The sequence below is a fragment of the Chelonia mydas genome, chromosome 3, assembly GCF_015237465.2.
Source record: "Chelonia mydas isolate rCheMyd1 chromosome 3, rCheMyd1.pri.v2, whole genome shotgun sequence".
NCBI classification, from domain to species: domain Eukaryota; kingdom Metazoa; phylum Chordata; order Testudines; family Cheloniidae; genus Chelonia; species Chelonia mydas.
Genome location: NC_057851.1, coordinates 60,195,555 through 60,218,089, shown reverse-complemented (window position 1 = coordinate 60,218,089; position 22,535 = coordinate 60,195,555). Strand labels below are relative to the sequence as shown.

Here is a 22,535-nt window from a genome sequence, read left to right as displayed (position 1 = left end):
TGAAAACAAGGTCTCAGAAGGAATTCTCAGGACAAGTGGGGAGGCATGGTAACATTTAGCAAACCTGGGACGGTTTGGGTGTAGGCCAAGTATAGTTAGCTCCTGTTTGCTATGCCTGACCTAACCTTGAGCATTGCTTTTCCAAGGAGAAAGAGTTAGATTTTTGTCCTACAGTGCTCAGGTGCTTTGTTCCCAAAGTGTTCTGTAACATCTGTAAGGGTTGAATGATAGTATGTGGTATTGGCATAATGGGGCATCATTCAGAGGATAAAGTTAACGTTGGGTTGGGTGGCTAGTGTGTACTTTACTTATATTTCCTGGTTTTCAGAAGTTTAAATTTAGACAGACACTCTCCATATTCTGGAAGGCACTAGGCACCACTGGACATCCTTAACTTTATGTTAATGAAATTTCACGGCATTTAGTTTCCTTCATTGAAAATAAATAAATAAATAAATTCTCAGCTCCCCGATTTACCACTGCCCAGCTCTCCCCTTTCACTGCCTTTGGCTCGTAGGCAATGATTATCCCAGCCAAAGAATGACCGCATGTCAGTCCCTTCACTGCTTCTGTATCATCTCCTCTCTGTTCTCTCTGCCTGTGCAACACAGCCTGGCTCTCCCTCTCCAACCATCTTCCCCACAGAGAGGCAGGAGTCAGCATGGGACACACAAGATGAGGAGCTGGAGAGAGGCTGCAGGAACAAGCATGAGATCAGTGGGGCAGACACGGGGGGAGGGGCATGAGAAGAAGCATGGTCCAGTGCATAGGACCTGGGACTCCTGGGTTCCATTCCCTACTCTACGATAGACTTGCTTATGGTCACATAGGAAGTCTAAGTCTGTATACTTTAATTTCCCTTCTGTGGAAATGGGGATAATGGTACGTGAGAACATAAGAATGGCCATACTTGGTCAGACCAAAAGTCCATCTAGCCCGGTATCCTGTCTTCCGACAGTGGCCAATGCCAAGTGCCCCAGACGGAATGAACGGAACAGGTAATCATCAAGTGATCCATCCCTTAGCCCATTCCCAGCTTCTGGCAAACAGAGGCTAGGGATACCATCCCTGCCCATCCTGGCTAATAGCCATTGATGGACCTATCCTCCATGAATTTATCTAGTGCTTTTTTAACCCTGTTATAGTCTTGGCCTTGACAACATCCTCTGGCAAGGAGTTCAACAGGTTGACTGTGCGTTTCGTGGGGAAAAAGAACAGTTACCCACCTTCATAACTGTTGTTCTTAGAGATGTGTTGCTTATGTCCATTCCAAGTAGGTGTGCACGTGCCATGTGCACAGTCGTCGCAAGGTTTTTTCCTAGCAGTACCCATTGGGTCGGGTGTGGAGCCTCCTGGAGTTGCGCCTTCATGGTGGTGCATATAAGTCCCTGCTGACCCGCCACCTCTTCAGTTCCTTTTTGCTGGGAAACTCTGACAGAGGGGAAGGCAGGTGGGTCTTAGAATGGACTGAGCAACACATCTCAGTAAGAACAGTTACGAAACGTAGGTAACTTTTCTTCACGTGCTTGCTCATATCAATTCCAAATAGATGACTCCCAAGCCTTGCTAAGAGGTGGGGTTGGAGTTCATGGAATTGCTGGCTGAAGCACTGCTAGGCCAAATGCTGCATTGTCCCTGGCATGCTGGGTAATGGCATAATGAGAGGTGAACGTGTAGACAGACGACCACATTGCCACCCTGCAGATCTCCTGGATTGGGACCTGGGCCAGGAATGTCGCCGAGGAGGCCTACGCTCTTGTAGAACGTGCCGTTAGTGCAGGGGCAGGTATCTTTGCCAAATTGTAACATGCCCAAATACAGGACATGATCCACAATTAAATTCTTTGAGAAGACACTAGGAGGCCCTTCATCCTGTCTGCTACTTTGAACAACCGATTCGACTTACGAAACGTGCACTTGATATAAAAGGCCAATGCTCGCTGAACGTCCAAGGAGTGGAGTCTTTGCTCCCGACTGTTAGCGTGTGGCTTAGGGTAAAAGACTGGGAGAAAAACGTCCTGATTGGCATGAAATTGAGAGATGACCTTTAGGGGAAAGGCTGGGTGAGGCCTAAGCTGCACCTTGTCCTTATAAAAAATGGTGTAAGGAGGGTCAGAGGTTAACACCTTAAGTTCGGACTCTTCCTGCTGATGTTACTGTGACCAGGAATGCCACTTTCCATGACAGGTAGAGTAGAGAGCAAGTCGCTAAGGGCTCAAGGGGGGCCCCCTTAGTCTTGAAAGAACTATATTAAGGCCCCAAGTCAGGATTGGCTGGCCTAACCTGCGGGTATATTCTGTGAAGACCTTTAAGAAACCGGCTGACCATCGGGTTGGAGAAGACTGAACAGCTAACTACACCCAGGTGGGATGCTGAAATGGTGAGTAGGTGAACCGTTATCGATGAGACCAACAGGTCCTGCTTCTTTAAGTGCAGCAGATCTCTCATTTTCGACTATCAGTGCCTGTGTCGGAGGACCGTGACCTTGCGAGCACCAGATTGAGAATCTCTTCCACTTGGCCATGGAAAACCTCCCTAACAGGCTCAGAGCACATTAGTTCTACTGGTTTTAGCCAGGAAGTTTCCCAGCTGTAAGGTGGAGAGACTCTAGGCTGGGATGCTGGAGACAGCCATGGTCTTGAGTGCTCAGAAGGAAAGGCAAAGTGCTCCAGAAGGAAAGGCAATGTGATTGGGTTGTGCACTGATAGCACCAGGAGCATCGTATACCAGTGCTGGCGAGGCCAGGTTGCCGCTATCAGTATGAGTGCGGCCCGCTCCCTGTGGGTTAGGGTTAGGGTGAACTGAGTGGGCTATGCAGAAGTCCCAGAGCTTGAGGGCTTCCTGACATAGGGGAGAGGAACAAGCTCTTCCCTGCTTGTTTTATATAAAACATTGTGGTCGTGTTGTCCATCATCAGCACCACGCATTTCCCTTGCAAGTGGGCCTGGAAGATTTGGCATGCCAGGTGGACTGGTCTCAGCTCCTTGATGTTGATGTGAAGTGGGCGCTCATCTTATGACCGAAAACCTTGGGTCCTGAATTCTCCCAGATGAGCTCCCCACCCCAAAGCTGTCGCATCTGTAACCAGGGACAGCAAGGGCTGTGTTTTGGAGAAGAGGACCCCTGTGCATACCGCCTGTGGGTTGAGCCACCACTGGAGAGACCCGAGAACTGGCAGTGGGAGTGTAACCACCTTGTCCAGACTGTCATGCCCAGGCCTGGAGAGGTCTGAGCCTCAGTCTCACGTGCTGTACCACATATGTACGAGTTGCCATATGTGCAAGGAGCTTCAAACAATTCCTTGCTGTGGTGGTGGGGTATTGCTTGAAGCCTTGTATGATGTCTTGCATTGTCTGAAAACGAGACTCTGGCAGGAAGGCTCTGGCCTGACCAAAGACCAATAAACGGTATTCTCTGAGTGTGGAAAGAGTTGATTTGTGTACATTTCAGAAGGAGACCCAGCCTGTCGAAGGTGGATCTCATTAGGTTGATGTGTTGCTCCACTTGCGCCCTGGAGTGGCCCCTGACCAACCAGTCGTTGCGGTAATGGAAGACCTGCACCTGCCTTCTTCTCAGGAAGGTGGCTATGACTGCCATGCACTTGGTAAAAACTCAAGGGCCTGCTAACAGATGGAAGGGGAGGACCATAAACTGGTAATAGCTGTGGTTCACTACAAACCTGAGAAAATGTTTGTGGGCTGGAATTATCGATATGTGGAAGTACACATCCTTGACGTACCAGTGTACTGGATCCAGAGATGGGATGATGGCAGTCAGAGAGACCATGTGGAACCTCAACTTCTTCATAAATCTATTGAGGCCTCGCAGGTCAAGGATGGGTCTGAGATCCTTTGGCTTTGGGGATTAGGAAATATCGGGAGTAGAATCCCTTGCCCCTTAGCTCCTGAGGAATCTCCTCTACTGCTCCCGCAGCAAGGAGCATCTGAACCTCCTGCAAGAGGAACTGCTCGTGAGAAGGGTCCCTGAAGATGGACGGGGAAGAGGTGGTGGGAGAGAGGGGAGGAGCAGAATTGGAGAGAATATCTCACTTCTACAGTGTGAAGGACCCAGCGATCTGAGGTTATCTGGGACCGTACGTGGTAGAAATGGGGGATGATTCAGAAAACAGGGAGAAGGATCCAGTGTGTGGTCAGATGTGTTGCCTCCAGGTGCCCCTTCAAAAGGCTTGGTTAGAACCTGATCACTCCCTCGCCAAGCCCTGGCCTTGACTGGGCTGTGGATGCTTATGCTTGCCATTCTTGCCCCACTTCCTGGGGAAGTCTTGCCTAGGCTGGGGAGGGTAGAAGTGCAGAGGGGGCTGGGACTTAAAATGCTTTTGCTGGGTGGTGGGGGTTTGCAGACCCAATTATTTTAATGTTGCCCGCGAATCCTTCAGCCTGTGGGACTTGGAGTCTGTCTGCTCCAAAAACAGCCCCATGCTGTCAAAGGGCAAATCCTGAATTATTTGCTGGACCTCTGGTGGAAGGCCTGACACCTGGAGTCACGAATTCCTCTTCATGGCTATGGCAGAGGACATGGTTCGTGTGGCTGAATCTGTCGCGTCCAGTAAGGCCTGTAAAGAGGTCCTTGCACTGCCTTGCGATCCTCTGCTATGGCAGCAAACTCCATCCTAGAGTTTGACAACACCAATTCCTTAAATTTCATCATGGAGTCCAATGAATTGAAATGATATCTACTAAGGATTGCTTGCTGGTTAGCAATCCGAAGCTGGAGCCCCCCCGGTGGAGTACACCTTCCAGCCAAAGAGGTACAGCTTCTTTGAATCCTTGGATTTTGGGGTTGGGCCCTGCTGCCCGTCTCTCTCATTCGCCACCACCACGACTAGCGAACCTGGCTGCAGATGAGTAAATAAATATTCATATCCCTTAGAGGGAACAAAATACTTCCTCTCCACCCGCTTAGCTTCGTTCTCGGGCAGAACCCTTTACAGATCTTGCAGCGATCTGTTTGATGCGCCTCCCTCAGACACTTCAGGCAGGAGTCATGGAGGTCATCCGTTGGCGTGGGCTTGGGGCAAGTCCTGCATGGCTTAAACCCTTGGGATCGAGGCATGCCCCGAACTCCAAGAGGGGAGAAAACTGGGGTCAGAGGAGGGGGGGGAAAGCCCCCTACTTCTAACTAACTAACTATGAAGACTAACACTAACTAATTAACTATTTACAGTGTAATCAAAGTTCAATCACTAGGGGAAATGCTTGCCGAGGCAAGTGAGACACACAGCTCCAACGACTGTCACTAGTGGTAAGAAGGAACTGAAGAGGTGGCGGGTTGGCAGGGACTTATATGCACCACCATGAAGGCGTGACTTCAGGGGACTCCTCAGCCGACCTAACGGGTACTGCTAGGGGAAAAACCTACTGACGACTGTGCACGCAGCGCGTGCAAAACTACTTGAAATCGACATGAGCAAGCACTTAAAGAACTGTGCACTGTGTGGGGAAAAAAAGTACTTCCCTACCTCACAGGGGCATCGTAAGGATAAATAAATTAAAGATTGTGAGGTGCTCAGATACTACAGTGACATGGGCCAAATAAGTACCTACCATTGATTGATAGATGTGGGAGTTTTGGACGGGCATAACTGAAATCCCATGTGACATTCCCCCCACTGAATAGCTCTGATCCCTTCCTTTCCTCCCCACTCTTTCAACTACTTCCCACATCCATTTACAACATCAGAAACAGAGGGGTGAAGTAGCTCATTTATTTCAATGGGATGTTCTCACCTGAATGAAAACACTCCATGGAGATGAATACAGTGTGAAACAATAGCTCTGAGATGTGATGACTGCTCCTTTCTTCTCTGTAAGTATTCTCACCCACATCCCCACTAACACTACTACCCTGTACCCTCATGAAACACAACAAGGTTCAAGACAATCCAAGTAAGCATGTGGATTTTAGAGCCCTTAGAAAAGTTGACCATTAAACAGAAAGTGCTGCCAACCCTAACTTTTGGAGAACTGATGTTATGCTACAATATACATTTTGAAGATCAAATACAACATACCTATTATTAAAAAGGGATCATGTAATACAACTGGTTGTGATTCAGTTTTACATTATGCAACAAAAAATCATTAGTATTTCTATTAAGTTTCTCAGTTTATGCTCCACAAACATGCCCTAACAACCCATCAAAGGGTTAACTGCCTTTGCCAGGTCAAGAGCAGTGTCTGGATTCTGAATCTATATTCCCTGCTAGATAGCACTGTCAGAAACTCAACTGGACTCAGTTTTGGTTTTTTAGAGACATGAAAAATTTGGCTAGGTTCCAATTTGTGGGGAGTAGGGGAAAAAGCATTTTTTCTGGGAAGAGCGTATGTTGCACTTGTATTGTGACTCAGCCAAATCAACCAGGTCATACTGCCTAATCTATACAATTATTTATAACATTTGCAAATTGAGCTGAAAAACCATGTTCAAGCTAGAGGAAGCCATATAGTTAGCCTGAGCATTAACTAATCTTCATTTTGGTGGTCATATCCATCATTACATGCACAATCAGAATTATGCCCATCTGGAAACCAAATTAGAAAATGTTTCTGAAGAAGTCAAGTCACATCTACTCAGATTACAAGAGTCTAGTAAAGGAACAACCATCGCTTGAATCTGAATTCAACTTTTTTTAAAAAACTAAAAATATTAAAGAAAGTTACCTTTAAAACATCCTGGAGATCTTTTTCTGCAATATCAGGGAACTCTATTTCATAACTAGGATCAATTATAGCATGAAGTTTAGTGATCTGATTTGTTATGTGCTGAAACGGAGTCCTCCCATAAGTCATACAATATAAAATGCATCCCAATGACCAAACATCACTTTTGGGACTTATCTAAAAACAAACAAAGTAATTATCTGAATAATAATAATAATATGAATTACTTTAGTTTAAAAGGGAATGATCTCTTCTCATAGTTACCAATCATCATTTACTTTGTGTAATATAATTTCACTTAAGCAAGAAGATACAATAGGGGGTGTGTTACATAGTCTGTTGTTCCGCCTTAATGATTATGAATAAAAGCCAAAGGCTGAGTGCTATTAACTGCCAACACATGTCATTATTACACCATAAACACAAATCTTGGAGTGTCTTGTTACAATATTAACTTCTAAATAAATATATTCTAAAGAATTATTTTTATGAGGACTAGATTGTCTTTCCCAACTTAAAAAGCTAAAGAGTTAGTGATAAAATTAAAACAAAATATTTGATTTTAAAGTTGAACTTGATATTGCTTTTGACAGTTTCTTAAAACAGTTCTTTTCTCTTGGCATCTCTTCACAACGATGGTGAATAAAAAAAGCAAAGTAAACTCCCTCTCCTACACAACCACCAACTGCATTATCTGGGATATGATGATGTAGGGTTTTGTTTTGTTGGTTTGGGGTTTTGTTTTTGGTGGTACATGATCCCAGAACTTCCTCCATATCAATCAGTCATTGAGGAGTGGGAGGAGGAGACACAGTTTAGCCTCAATTGAGATATATGACCCTGACAATAATGCAGAAGTTCTTTTCTTCAGCGTTTTCCTCACTAACCCCATCACCAGTGTATGATCAAATTATAAATGGGAAGAGACTACTGATTCCAAAGCCAGAGGATCTGACAACCACCAACATGGATCTCTTAGAAGGAAAGGTGAGTTAGTGGCTGTTTAATAAAAATTGCACCCCAGTGAGTAGGGCTGTCTTTATTTTTAAAATGAAGACATTTCACTAGGCATCTGTGTTTTCTACAGAACTTACTTTTTGTCTACAGATGTCATAGAAGGACACTGGCACAACCACCATGCCATATTACTTACCTGACATGCATTGGGCTTTGGTCAAAAATTAGATATATTAGATTCCTAAGCCAGGACCCTTCATGCAGGACCTTATGAATGAAGCTTTTGATGAATATATAGAGTGAAAGCTTCACCCTCTGTCAAGCACCTTTATGCAAGGTAAGAGAGTCAGAGCAGCTCAAAAATATCCTTAAAGAACAGTATTTGATCAGGGGCGGATTTCCTCGGCCCCGGGCACTGCAGAGCACAGCCTGTAAGCCTGTCTTTGAGGACCCCATGCAAGCCCTGATTTAAGAGGCAAATGGGAGAGAGGGACATGACAGGGCAGGGACCACAGCATGCAGCACTCTGGGCCCTGGAAGGCTGTCATACTTTAGACAGGCCACCCGGACAGCTTAACTTGTGGTAGGGGACTACTCCATTGCCTGCAGCAGCCCAGGACTGGGAAGGTGCAAAGATGGCTTAAAACCATCTTTATCTGCTTTTCCCATTGGGCTGAGAGTTCTTTGCTGAATCTCTCAGAAGTGCAGCATAGAATCTCATCCAGTAAGTTTAATGCTAACCCAGATGTGGTGTGCAATGTACTTTGGTATATGGCTCAGATGGTCATGCAAGACGCTCACTTCAGTAACATCTTAGTGCAAAGATTTTACAGACCATTACGGAGTTAAGGTACATTAGCTATTTTTAAAATGATAACAAGGACGGTAGATGAAAAAATCCCACAACTTCATTTCACCATTCTGCCAAAATTGTTAAGATCAGAGGTGAAACCTTAGCACAAATGTATACCCATATTATAATATCAACATACCAAAATGTCCTATGTAGTTAGTGAGAGACAGTGAATCCTCCTGTAGATCTGAAACATCCTAACTTAATACTATTTGAAAGGGTTACTTAAATCTGTGCACTAAATATTACTATAGCTATAATTGAGGGGCCTCAAATCAAACATAGGGCAAATCTGATTTGGTTAAGATTGAGATTTAGCAATTTTGCCAGAATTATAATTTTTGGAAGTGTGTATAAAACATTTACTCCACTAGCAGCAGTATGCTGATGACATTCAGCTATATATTTCATTCTCAGCTGATGCCACCACTACTAACATGTCAGAATGCCTACAAGAGATTAGCTCTAGGATAAAGAGCAGCTGGCTCAAGCTGAACTGAGGTAAGACCTTCCATCAGAGGCATACAGCCCCCATTCATCACAGCTGTGCAAAGACTTGGTATTCTGCCTGACTTCTACCTACACTTCAATAACCAAGTAATAGTTTCCCAAAACACCTTTCACTTCCAGCTTGCTAGGAAACTTCACCCCTTCCTCGCAGACGAAGACATGGCCATGATAATACATGCATCTGTCACCTCCAAAATGGATTACTGCAACTCATTGTATCTGAAGATGACCCACAGGTCCAGCTGGCATAAAATGAGGTTGCCTACTTTCTCCATGGCTCTGGACACTGGACACATCAGACCTACGCTAATGTCCCTCCAAGGGCTCCCAGTCAGCTCCAGATGCTGGTTTGAGGCTTGGGTCCTAATTTTCAAAGTAATTAGTGGATCAAGCCCCAGCTACGTGAAAGACTAAATTTTGATTTATGAACCTCTGTAATACCTACAATCCTTTAAAACAACAGAGATCACAAAGCATGTGAGAGCTGGGGACAAACCATTGTTGGTCAAGTGGATCCAGCTAGGGAACAAATTGCTGGAGAACCATCTTTAGGGAACATTGCAAAACCTCCCTCCGAGAAAGCCTTTCACCATGAGTGACTCTCACAATATGAAAACAAAAAAGCCTACCTCAAGCAGAGTTTTGATTCCCAAAAGTGAGAAGTGCTAAAGACTCCATGAAGTCCACAAGGGACTTCGAGCCCCTTTCATGTAATATCAACAGCAGATACTACAGTGATGGGCAGTAGTATAAAGGCATAAGATAAAAGTTTGCACAACAAGATTTTCTTATTGTCTGGGCTTGAAGAAGTTTACTTAATTCTTACTGGCCAGAGCATAAAATTACTAGTCAGACTGAAAGTTATACCTGGCTTGTCTCCCATAAAGCCCCATTTCCTTTTTTAAAGGAATGCACAATTTCTCGTCTACAGTATTTAACTAGAACACGGACAGCCAGCTTCCTTTTTTAAAAGGATTAACGTATCTTATTCTACAAGAGTCTCCCACTGTTCTATCTTCCTTTCCTTCTAGCTTCAATCTACTTCTTCCTGTCTTTCCTTTTGATCAGAGATCATAATTTCTCAATTCCCCCATCTCTCTCTTTATTTAGCACTTCAATCATACCCTCCCATCTGTTGCTACTCGAGACTGCCCTGCTCCCCTTCACCTCCAAAGAAAAAGCAAGCATGTACCTGGCCAGTGACTCTACCCAGTTGCCTTGATGAGACAGTTTTCCTCCATGTTCTGGTTAGAGTGAAAGTTTTTATATTCTAAGCTTTTGTTTCCTCAAAATGTCTGAAATATTTCCCTCTTTATAATTTATACACACACAGAAAATATGTTACCTTTGATCTTGATTTCCCATTTTCTCCATAGGAAGACATATCTTTGATTGCCTCTGGTGGCATGTAATTAATTGTGCCAACCTAGTAATAAAAAACATATATTTACATTTAAATTAACCAAGTGTTTAATGGAATCTAATTAACCTGAAAATTGTATTTTGACAGTTTGTGGTCTAATAAAAGCCTTGAAAAGCAACTTCCAGACTGAGACTCTGGGGGAATATTTCTGCCATGCTCTGGCTTTCAGTGGTCTAATACTTCAAAGTTAACAATATGCATGCACAGAAATTCGCTCTAAATAATTATCAGTAGCTTTAGTTTTATTAGCTACAGAAACATAAAAAGTACTGTGTAGCACAAAATTCTGATGTATGTTTGTTTTCTTTAGGTTGGTAGATCACTTAACGTAGCAGACACAGAAATTACATTTATAAAACATGGTACTCCATCTACTAAAAATATTTCACCTGTGAATCTTTAACAATGCTTGTCACATCTGGCTGCATTTGGTTCGCGATGCCAAAATCAATTAGTTTTAGCATTCCATCAACTATCAGAAAGTTTGCTGGTTTCAGATCACTATGCACAATGCCTGCAAGGTAAGAAAACTCCAAGATTAATTCATTAAGACATGAATTTTAAACTACCAAGTATGTATGATTTTGTGGTTCTCCTCACAAATGTATCAATTAAACTTTTGAGCAGGAACCAATGTATTCTTTGGATACAAAATTCACCCTTTGCTGGTGAATTGTGCTGTAGAATCTTAGATTTCATTTAAAAAATAAAATTAGATGTTTTCAGTCCTTAACAATTGCAGTAAAAATCATGAAAATGTGAACTGAGTCTGCAGATAGTCAAACAATATCTCCAAGAGGTATGATTTGCACCATTACTCTCAATCAGGGCCCCATGGGCTCTATGATTTCAAGGTCACAGAATTGGGCATTTTTCAAAATGCTGCAGAATTCAGTACTTTTGCTGCAGCCAAGTGACTGACATTTTGTTTAGCATTTCTTTGCCTTGGTGGGACCTGCTTGCAGCTGTCCCTTTAACTCTAATTTTACTTATAAGGAGAATCTGAGATAACTGGGGTGCACACACCCTGAACTGTTACATCGAGATAGAACTAGAGTCCAGTTTACAGCCAGAAAATGGTAAATCTAGAAATCCTAAGTGTAGTCTGATGAGCTAGGCTGCCTGAAAAATAGAAAAGCAGAAGAGGTCCAGGGTACCAGAAACAAGCTAGGGACAAGCTCTCCCATTTCTGGGTACACATGGGGGAGGGGGAAAAGAAAGATTTTCTGTGTGCCACCTGGACATCATCATCTACGGCCCATAGAGACAGGCCACCTGGACAAAATAGCAAAACCCAAACCAAACCAAACCCCAAAACCTTTGTTGAATAGGTCATCAACTAGTTTTATGTTCTAGGAGTCTGTAGGGTGGGGGGAGAAAATGGGAATGAAGGATATTTAATGGAGGTAGATTAAAATAACTTAGTCAAGAAGACATGGATCAAATTTGGTAAGTTGTGGAGGAAAGTACTACTGTGGTACTTCATTTCCGGAGGGATGTATGGCCTCTGGACTATATCAGAGTTGCTCTGAAATACACAAAATAAACAAAACCTCAAGGACTCTGCCATAAAGCCACGCATCCAAAAAGGCCTCCCAGCTTCCACCAGCACAGAGAGCAACTACCCCTCCAAACTCTGTAAAATCCATTTGATCTCTACCACATGTACTACACTAATATCTAGAAATATTTAGCAATACCATGTTCATGGATTGTGTGAACGGCTTCCAACATATTTTTCCAGTAGCTCTTCCGTTCCCATGGATTAATAGTCTTTTTCTTTTTAAGCCAGCTATTGAGATCAATATTTCCACATTCCATTACCATGTAGATATGCTGTTCACTGATTTCACTAAAATAAATAATAAGTGTTATCATCATACTGAAATTAAAATTTTAGAGAGTAACTGCTTTGAGGAATAGTTTGAAAACTTATTTTAACTTATTTTAAAATGTTTACTCACTAGTCATAAAGTCGGATGATCTTATCACTATGTTGCTGTAGCTTATTCAAATGAGCAATTTCATTCTTATAACTTTCAACAGTCAGTTGATCTGCTTCTTCAAGATTCACATATTTGACAGCATACAGTTGCTTCTTTTCATTCAATACCTGAAACACCTGCAAAACAGCAGAGAAACAAAAGTGCCCTCTTTATGCATTCCTAATGTTTCTTCAATTTGTGGTGTGTTCCATCACCACATCTAGAAATGGGCAAACAGCATTTTTTGGGGAAGAAAACAACAACATTTCATTTTAGTTTACAGAGGAAATACTACAAGTTTCCCTATTTGGCCCCACAATACTTCACTTAGAAGAACAACCTCAAGGGATTCAGAAGGTAGTCCAGATTCTACACCCAGGCAGTTCTTGGGCTCTCAGCTGAACCCACTTGCACACTTAAAACTGCAAGTTAGGGTGTGGACTTAGTTGGGGTTGGTCCTGCTTTGAGCACGGGGTGGGACTAGATGACCTTCTGAGGTCTCTTCCAACCCTAATCTTCTATGATTCTATGACAACCTACCAAGAGCTGGAGTAGGATCACTGAAGAGACATCAGATAGTCAGACACTCTCAGTAAATAAATTCCAATGACCATTGGACAGAGAACTGTGACAAAGTTACTGCCTAATTATTTTGTATGAAGTTTAACACCTTCCAGAGAGAACAGCAGTTTCTGACTTCCTGCTGCGTTTCCCATCTCATGTCTACCATAACCACCTCTGTTGCATTCTCCCCATATATTCCTCCAAACTTATCCAAGTTTCCAGGTCCCATTCCCTGGAATAAAACTGTAGCCTATGTAAGTTCAAAACCAAATTTCCATCTCCACCAACACGTCAAGTCCCAGTTTTTCCTGTGTGACCCCTTGTCAACTGCCAATATCAACACTGCTGCCTCCTCTGCAGTTTGGCTCCTGTCTCTTGAGAGTGAACCTATGGATGTCCAAAACACAAAACTAAAACTGCCTGCCAATTAAAAAAAAGTATAGAAAAAATTCTGTTAAAAAAAAAAAAAGGTTGGCAGGAAGGGCTATAAACATAAATCAAATCCAAAACTGCTTTGAAATCACAATTGTTAAGATGTGTAATCTGGATATACTGTATAAGATTTTTTTGTGCAGAAATTGTTTCTTCACTGGCATCCAAATATATCAGCGAGGTTTTTTTGTTGGTTTGTTAAGATAACATCCCTGCATTTCTCCTTTAGCACTTTTATAGGGAAGAAACCAACTGAGAACACCTGGGTGTGGTAATTACAACATGAGTGTGCATGCATGTTCAAATTCCAAGATTAAATGCAAATTCTGGGGTGGGACGGATGCCAGCTTCTCAGGTCCACCAGACAACTGATTTGTTTAAATTCATGCAGAGGTTTCAGCTTAAAAAAAGTTGATTCACATATCCTGTTGAGCAGTAACTGTTTGCAAATGATGAAACATTATGAAGAGCACTGAATAAGATTTAGTTTAAGTACCTTCCCAGGTATGATGGGAAAGCCAGTTTTGAAATATTTACACATCTATTCAGCATAAGACACTGCATGATCTGGTGGATTGAGCTCTGGGCACTTTGACCTGCCTGCTTGAAACAGTCTATTGGATTTACAAAATGGTTTAGTTCTATTCAGATAGAAGGATAATACCCTCCTGACATCTAGTGTATGGAGAACAAGCTCCAGGTTGGAAATATGCGATTTTGGAAAGAAAACTTGCAGGTATATGATCTGATTCAGTTGAAATTCGGAAGTCGCTTTAGGAAGAAACCCGGGAGATGGTTGTAAAAAGACACCTCATTCTTGTAGAGCATTGTGAAAGGGGAGGATCTGCCATTAAGGCGCCACTAGAAAGGCTATTTTCCTAGATAAATTCAAGAAGGAGCAGGTGGCCATTGATTCGGGGGGGGGGGGGGGGGCAGGGGGGAGGGGGAAGAGAAGGTTGTGAGGCTTTTGAGACCCAAGTTCAGATCCCAGATAAGAGCAGAAACTTACCTCTGGGAAGAGATTCCCTGGGTCTTTCGTGAACCTTGTGGTTATGGGGTGAGAAAATAAAGAAAACCCTTTGATAGTAGTATGAAAGGCTGTTAGGGCTGCCAGATAAACCTTGATGGAATTAAGGGACTGTCCTGATTTCTTAAGCTATAGCAGGTACTCCAGGACAAGCGGAAGCAGGGCAGATTTGGTATCAGCATTGTACAGTTCAAACCGGTGGCCAAATCTTGTTCACTTTTTGAAGGTAAATAGTTCTGGTGGAAAATTTTCAACTAGTTAATAGAACGTGTTGAAATTCAGCAGAGCAAGATGACTCTAGCTCCACAAACCATTGAGGTACCAGATCTTATAGGTGAAGATTGCCAAAGTTGGGATGTGTCAGACTACAGGTGTCCTGGGACAGGAGCTGAGGAAGACTGGGAGATCTGTCGGAGGGAAAAAGAGCTAGATGCAACAGATAAGGGAATCATACTTCCCTCAACCATGTTGGGGTAGTTAGAACAATTCTGGAGTTGTCCTATTTAATCTTGTTTATCTTCGTCCAAGGCTGGAGGAAGGCATCTCCCAGGGAATTGCAAGCTAAACTCCCTCTCCCCCCTTGAGTAAAACGACATTTTTTGTTTCTAGGTCTACTTCTGGAAACCCTGAACTCCAAAAGATTCTGACCAGAACCTGGGGATTGAAATCCCACTCAGTCTTCGGAGAAGTACATGCTGAGCTTGTTGGTTGTGACATTCTGTATGCCAGGTAGATACACTGAGATCCTTATGTGATACTTTATGAACCAATTCCACAATTTTATTGCCTCAGCGCCGAGGAAACGGGATCTTGCCCTTCCTTGGCAACTGATATAAAACATGAAAGCCATGCTGTCTGTCATGACTTTGATGGATCTGAGTCTGATGAAAAGAAGGAAATGAAGACAGGCATTTCTGACTGCTCTGAGCTCTAGAAAGCTGATATGGAGGGTGGTGGCTTGGGGTGAGTACCTGCTCTGTGCTGTCAGAGTACCGAGATGTACCCCCGATCCTAACAGAAAGGCATCCGTGGTCATGGTTACTGTCGGTACTGGTTGGAAGAAGGGGACCCTTGCCCCTACATTATGCTCAATCTTCCACCAGTCTTGGGAATGTTTTACCTGCTAGGGAACAGACACTTTCTTGTCTAGAGTGTGTCTGTTTGGCGAATAAATTGTTCTGAGCCACCCCTGGAAATAGGGGAGGTGTAACCCGGCATGCTCTGTTACAACAGTGCAAGCTGCTATGTGATCCAGAAGCTGAAGGTAGTTTTTTATTGAGGTCTGGGAGCTGTCCTGAATCGCTTTTGACAAAAGTCTCGATAATGTCCAGAACCTGTCCATCGGGAAAGATGCCCTGGATGTCAGGGAATCCAAGAAGGCTTCAATGAATTGTACGTTCTGAACAGGAGTTAGTATGGATTTTTTTATGTTCAGCTGAAGGCCCAGTTCCAAAAACAGAGGAATCGTTGATCTTGTGGCGGATAACACCTCTTGGTAGGATTGACCTGAGTAGCCAACCGTCAAGGTAGGGGAATAGCCTGACAACACAAACTATTCCACAATAGCCTGACAACACAGGTAAGCAGCCACTACTGACAGGACCTTCTAGAACAGTGTTTCTCAATGACCGATCTGGGACAGGCACCAATTCATGGCAGCCTCCTTGCCAGTTCCTGAGATTTTCCCAACATAGAATATTAATATTTAAAATGCAAAGGATTTTTTGTGCTTGCATTTCACATCACTACATTCAATTATTTCTGAACATTAACAAGTAAACAAACCAACTGCATTGACATTGATTGCCATCATGCTGATATGCAAAGCACATTTGCATGCATTTGTTGGAAGGAAGTAGTTAGCAGTTGTGAAAGTAGAATGAATTATATTGAAATTATAATTCATTAAAGAAATGCTACTTGAAGGGTTTGTTGAAATATAGTTGTCAGGAAGAGAAACATTAAGGAGTGTGAGACAATGGGTCCTCAAATTAATTAACTTAGAGCTCCTACTGAGCTAGGAGATTGGTAAACTTTAGTATGCAAATAAGATATGTATGTATATTTGTCAGTTTCTGCTTTCTTTTGTCTCTTATTTATACAGCTAAGCCAAAGCCAATTTAACATAAGTTATCTTGGGCCTCAGAAAGGGGCTCACATCTGGGTGCATTAGCAAGGCGCTTTGCTAATAAACAGAGTGGTCTGACAAATTATGTGAGTCCTGAATCTGACTTTGACACAGTGAGCGAAAGTTAAGTTCTAGTAAAAAAACTTTTACTTAGCTAAACCAGACAATGTCACGGTCAAAGCAATTCTCTCTGAATTGATTTTTTGGGACTAACAAAAGTTCAGAAAAACAGAGATGTGAGTGACTCCAAACATAAGGAAGAAGGGTGAGAAAAGAAAAGGAAACATTCGTCCTTCGATCAAAAATATGATTCGTCTTACATTCAGTATGGATTTGTTGCAAGTGAGGATGTAGAACGTCTGAAAACTCTGTTGTGTGTGGCACAACTCTAAGCAAATGATGCTAAGAAACCTTCAAAAATGATTCGACACATTAAAAAAGACAATTACAGGTTTCTTAACTGGTGTTCTTCAAGATGTGTTGTTCATTGTAGGTGTGTGTGCTCATCACATGCACCGGTGCCAGACGTTTCTCTCTCAGCAGTATCTGTAGGGAACTGACTCTGGCGCCCTCTGCAGTGGTGCCCGTATAGTGGAACTGCTGGCTCCCCCCACCCTCAGTTCCTTCTTGCTGGAAACTCCGATAGCGGGGAAGGAAGGCAGGTCATGGAATGGACATGAGAAACATATCCCGAAGAACACCGGTTACGAAACAGGTAACAGTCTCTTCTTCGAGTGCTTGCTCATGTCCAGTCCATAGGTAACTCCCAAGTAGTGCCACCGGAGGCGAGTAGGAGTTCACGAACATGTCAATTGCAACACAGCTCTGCTGAATCCAGTGTCATCTCTGTCTTGCTAGGTAATGGCATAATGCCTCGTGAATGTGCTTACTGATGACCACGTAGCAGCCCTGCAGATGTCCTGGATAGGGACATGTGCTAGGAAGGCCGCCGAGGACACTTGTGTCCTGGTCGAGTGGGCCTTTATTATAGGTGGTGGTTCTGTCAGTGCCAACTCATAACAGATTTGGATGCACGATGTGATCCAGTTAGAGATCCTCTGCAAAGACACTGGTAGGCCTTTCATCCTGTCCGTGGTCACAATAAAGAGTTGGGTCCACTTGTGGAAGGCCTTGGTGCGCTGGACATCCAAGGTGTGCAGCCGCCTCTCCTCTGCAGTTGAGTGCGGCTTTGGACAGAGAACCCAGAGAAAGATATTCTGGTTAACATGAAAGTGAGACACCACGTTAGGCCGAAACGCTGGGTGGGGTTGCAGCTAGACCTTGTCATTGCAGAAAACTGTGTATGGGGGCTCCGAAGTGAGGGCTTTAATCTTGGAGACTCGCCTCACCAAGGTAATGGCTACAAGAAAAGCTACCTTCCATGACAGAGGAGATGAGGAGCAGGAGGCCAGTGGCTCAAAGGGAGGCCCTGTGAGCCTCAAGAGGAAGAGGTTGAGGTCCCATTGTGGAATCAGGTCCCAAACAGGTGGGAAGAGCCGCTCTAGTCCTTTCAGGAACCGGATGGACATGTCATGTGAGAACACCAATTTGCCTTGGACCTGGGAATGGAAAATCGCTATGGCTGCCAAGTGCACCTTGATGGAGGCAAGTGCAAGGCCTTGCTACTTAAGATGGAGCAGGTAATTGAGGATGGCCTGCACAGGTGACTGCACACGCTCCTCCGCCCAGCAGGAGAGCTGCCTCCACTTTGCCAGGTAAGTCGCTTTGGTGGAGGGCTTTCTGCTTTGCAAGAGGACCTGTTGTACCTGGCTGGAGCAGGCCCTTTCCTCCGGGTTCAGCCACTCAGCAACCAAGCCATGAGGTGGAAGGAGGGAAGAGCAGGTCCAGGAGCAGACGGTGGTCTTGCGAGAAGATCCGGACAGTGGCCATGGGGGAACCAAGGCCAGGTCCATGAGCGTGCCAAACCACTGCTGGTGAGTCCACGTAGGGGCGATCACGATGACTCTTGCCTTGTCTCTTGACGTTTGCTAGGACCCTGCTGACCAGCGGAATCGGCGGGAATGCGTACATTAGATCCCTTTCCCACAACAGATGGAAGGCATCGGAGACTGAGTTCCTCCACTCGGGGAGCTCCCCACCATCAGAAGAGTACCTGGACGACCTCCGGGTGGAGTGACCATTCATGGGGAGAGAAGAAGAACCTGCTGAGGCGATCTGCCAGGGCATTCCAGACACCGGGGAGCTGCGATGCCTCGAGGTGGATGTCACTGATATGGGTTTTGCCCAGGCATCTCAGACAGCTACTATGAGGATCGCTGATGGGAATAGTTTTTTTACAGCGATCTCAGGATTTGAAGCCTGGGGATCAGGGGATGGCCCGTTCCTAGGCTAAATCCCATCCGGGACTAACTAACTAACTACACTAAGGGATACGAATAACTTTTACTATTTACAGGGAAAACTTTGAATCAGACTGAGAAGGAGGAAGCTTGTCGAAGCAAGATGATGTTCCAGCACCGTCACTGGCGGTAATAAGGAAATGAGCGTAGGGGGAGCTGGCGACATCCCTTATACCATGCCATACAGGCGCCACTCCAGAGGGCACCGAGCGGTCCCCTATGGATACCACTGAGGGAAAAACTTCCAGAACTGGTGCATGTGATGAGTACACACACCTACAATGGAACGGAGATGAGCAAGCACTCGAAAAAGAACCAAAAACATTCACATTTAAAAGAAAAGCCAGTGGAATTCTTCCAATGGAAACAAGAAGAAGTGAAGGGGCAAAAGAAAGTATTGCACACTGCAGTAACGTTTAATGAAGATTTGTTAAAAACATCATATCTGATGGCCCTACACATAGCTAAATGCAAATCACCATTTACAGGTGGTGAAGAGCTAATCATGCATTCAGTAATAGATGCCTGTCACAAAGTCTTGGGTGATGCAGCTGCCAAAAAAACAAGCTGCATTCCACTGTCAAATGATAATGTCTCGCATCAAATCACTGATATTGCAGAAGATTTCAAAGCTCAGTTGATAGAAACGGTGTGGGAGTCAAGCTGGTTTGCAATTCATTTGGAGGAGTCAGTGGACATTTCTAATGCAGCATTTCCTATTGTTTATGTGCGTTATGCCTATGAAGGCGTTTCATGTGAAGAACCCTGCTGTGAAGAACTGCCACAAAACACACAGGGTGCAGAAATGTTCTGGGTCCAAACAACTATGTGACAGGACATGGACTTGAGTGGGACCACTGTGTTGGAATTTGCACGGATGAAGCAGCCACAATGATAGACAGACATTCAGGGGTAGTAGCAAGAGTGATGGAAGTTGCACCAGTTGCTCAAGCAACACACTGCTTTATTCATCAAGAGGTCTTGGCAGCCAAGAAATGATCTCCAGAGCTTAATGATGTCCTTGGTATAGTTGTTAAAATTGTGAATTTTGTGAAAGCAAATGGACTACTTCTCGCATCTTTGCTGCAACGTGTGAAGAAATGGGGTCCAAACACCATCGCTTACTATTACACGATGAAGTGCAGTGGTTATCCCATGGCAAAATATTAAACCGAGTATGTGAACTTGAAGCCTTTCTGTCTCAAAAGAGTACCCTCTGACAGTATACTTTCAGGATTTACAATGGCTCACCAAACTTGCATATTTGGCAGATATATTTGCTCACTTTAATCAGTTCAATCTCTCTACGCATGGAAGTATATTGAGTGTCTTTGTATTGGCTATCAAGATCACAGCCTTTAAAAAATAAAGCTCAAGTCTGGAAAGAGAGAGTCAGGCACGACTGTTATGACATGTTTCCATCTCTTGCATTTCTGGCTATTGATGACAGTAAAGATGTGGATCTGCTTCTCCTATGTGAAATAATTGTATCCCTTCTAAAATCAGTTCTCCAAAAGTTCAAGGACTATTTCCTATCAGACTCTGATCCATGGAAAGGAAAGCAAAAGGGTTCATGAGCAATTCTCCTCTCTAGAAACTGAGACTTCTCTTTCACCATCATTGGAGGACAAGTTGTTGGAACTGTCAAGTGATGAGGGTCCGAAGTTACAGTTTCATGAAGTTACTCTACCTGTTTTCTGGATCACAGTCAGAAGTGAATAACCACAACTCAGTGAACTCGCTGTCAAAACTTTGCTCGTGTTCCATTCCACATACCTCTGTGAAATTGGATTTTCAGCAATGACTGCAATGAAAACAAAAAACCGCAATCAGCTGAGCATTGGAAAGATGCTCCGAGCGTCCTTGTCAAACATTCATCCCCGGATTGAAAGACTTGTGTCTACAAGATAGGCACAAGAATCTCATTAGCAGTATGGTGAGCGAATCCATCTGATTATTATTATTATTGTTTTAAAACTGAATCAATTGAATTATCTATTTTAAAATGAGGTATACAATTGCAGACAAAATTATTGGTACCCTTCATTTGAAACAATGTTTAAAAATCAAATTAACATTTTCATATCACATAATTGATTGAACTGGACTTTATTTTAACAAAAACAGAACTGGAGTATTGGTCCTGTGTTGGTAAGAAAAAGAAAAATGCCTTACATGCAGATAATACAAAAAAAGAAATATCTGGCAATATTGAAAAAAAGAGCAAGAAATACCAGTGAAACACCGTTCATTTTTTTCCCCTCTCAAACAGTCCATGACAGTTTAGGATGACAGCAAGCCAGTCGCCGGTATCAAAAATGTTGAGAAACACTGTTCTACAACATTCTTGGAGCTGAGTAGAGGCCAGGGGAGCACCAGATACTGGAAAAGATCCTGGCCTACCACAAATGAGAGGAATCTCTTGTGAGGTGGGTGTATCACTATATAGTTCTAGAGGTTGAAGGCAGAAAACCAATCCCTTGAATCTAGAAACGCAATTATAGCTTCCAGGGTCACCATCCTGAATTTTGTGGATCTCACAAATTTGTTTAGGAGTCTCAGATCTAAGATTGGTCTCCACTTGCTGCTCTTCTTTGGTATGAGGAAACAGTTCAAATAGAAATCCTTTTCCCTGCGTTGAGCGGGTACTGGTTCTATTGCTCCTAACCAGAGTGTTTATTTTCTGCCTTACTAGGAACTTGTGAGAGGAGTCCCTGAAGAGGGGCAGGAAAGGAGAACAAGGAGGAGAGAGGGAGGGAAAGTCAGTGGTGTAGCCTGATATTGCTTCCAGCACCCATTTGTTCAAGATGATATATTCCCATGCATGCTGTAAATGGGAGAGTCAGTTTCAAATGGGTGAAGGTGGGCAAAACAATGTAGCTGGAAGGTTAATGAGAGGGGAATTCGAACCCTCAACTGTCCCATCAAAAGTGTCATTTCGATGACGAAACCTGTTGTGAAGCCACATCAGATGGGTTTCTACCGTCTCTTTCTCTTGAACCTGTGCCTCCTTCCTGGGAAATTCCGTGGGTCTCTGGAATCCAGAGAATTGCATAGGATGGGATGTTTCAGCTGTTTGCAATCTGCTGACCTTCCATTTGTTTGCAAGAGTGTAGGTGCCTAATGAGTGAAAAGTGGTCCCGGAATCTTTAAGAGTATGTAATGATTTGTCAGGTTCTCTGCAAAAAACTTCAATTCATCAAATGGGAAATCCTCTACCATATTCTGGACTTTGTGGAAGCCAGACAATTGTAGCCAGGAAATCCTATGCACCATCACCACTGTAGAAATGAAAAAGGCTGCAGTGTCTGCAGCATTGAGAGCTGCCTGCAACAATCTTCTTGCCACTAACTGTCCCTCAGCAACAGTGACCTGGAATTGTTCCCTTTTATCTGGAGGAAGGTGTTCAATGAAACATCCAAACTTTGTGTAGTTGGTGAAGTTGTACTTAGTTATCAGCACTTGATAATTCACAATCTCTGTTGGAGGGGGTGGATTTTTAACAGAGTTGTTTGCCTTCCTTGTTCACTGTGTCAATAACCAGAGAATTGGGAACTGGGTGAGAGAAGAAGAATTCAGAGTCATAATGGGGACATAATATTTATTGTCAGCCCTT

General features: G+C 43.6%; 1 protein-coding gene across 3 annotated transcripts in view; it reads right to left on the bottom strand.

The window, feature by feature from the left end:
• Positions 1-22,535, bottom strand: part of TTK (TTK protein kinase) — an 89,709-nt gene that overhangs the window by 10,751 nt on the left and 56,423 nt on the right. For all 3 annotated transcript variants that reach the window (XM_043542560.1, XM_043542559.1, XM_043542561.1), the window contains 5 exons: positions 12,388-12,545; positions 12,124-12,275; positions 10,813-10,937; positions 10,346-10,426; positions 6,681-6,857 (listed from right to left, as the gene is read on the bottom strand). In XM_043542560.1, coding sequence (XP_043398495.1) covers positions 6,681-6,857; positions 10,346-10,426; positions 10,813-10,937; positions 12,124-12,275; positions 12,388-12,545 — 693 coding nt within the window. The remainder of the gene's footprint in view (positions 1-6,680; positions 6,858-10,345; positions 10,427-10,812; positions 10,938-12,123; positions 12,276-12,387; positions 12,546-22,535) is intronic.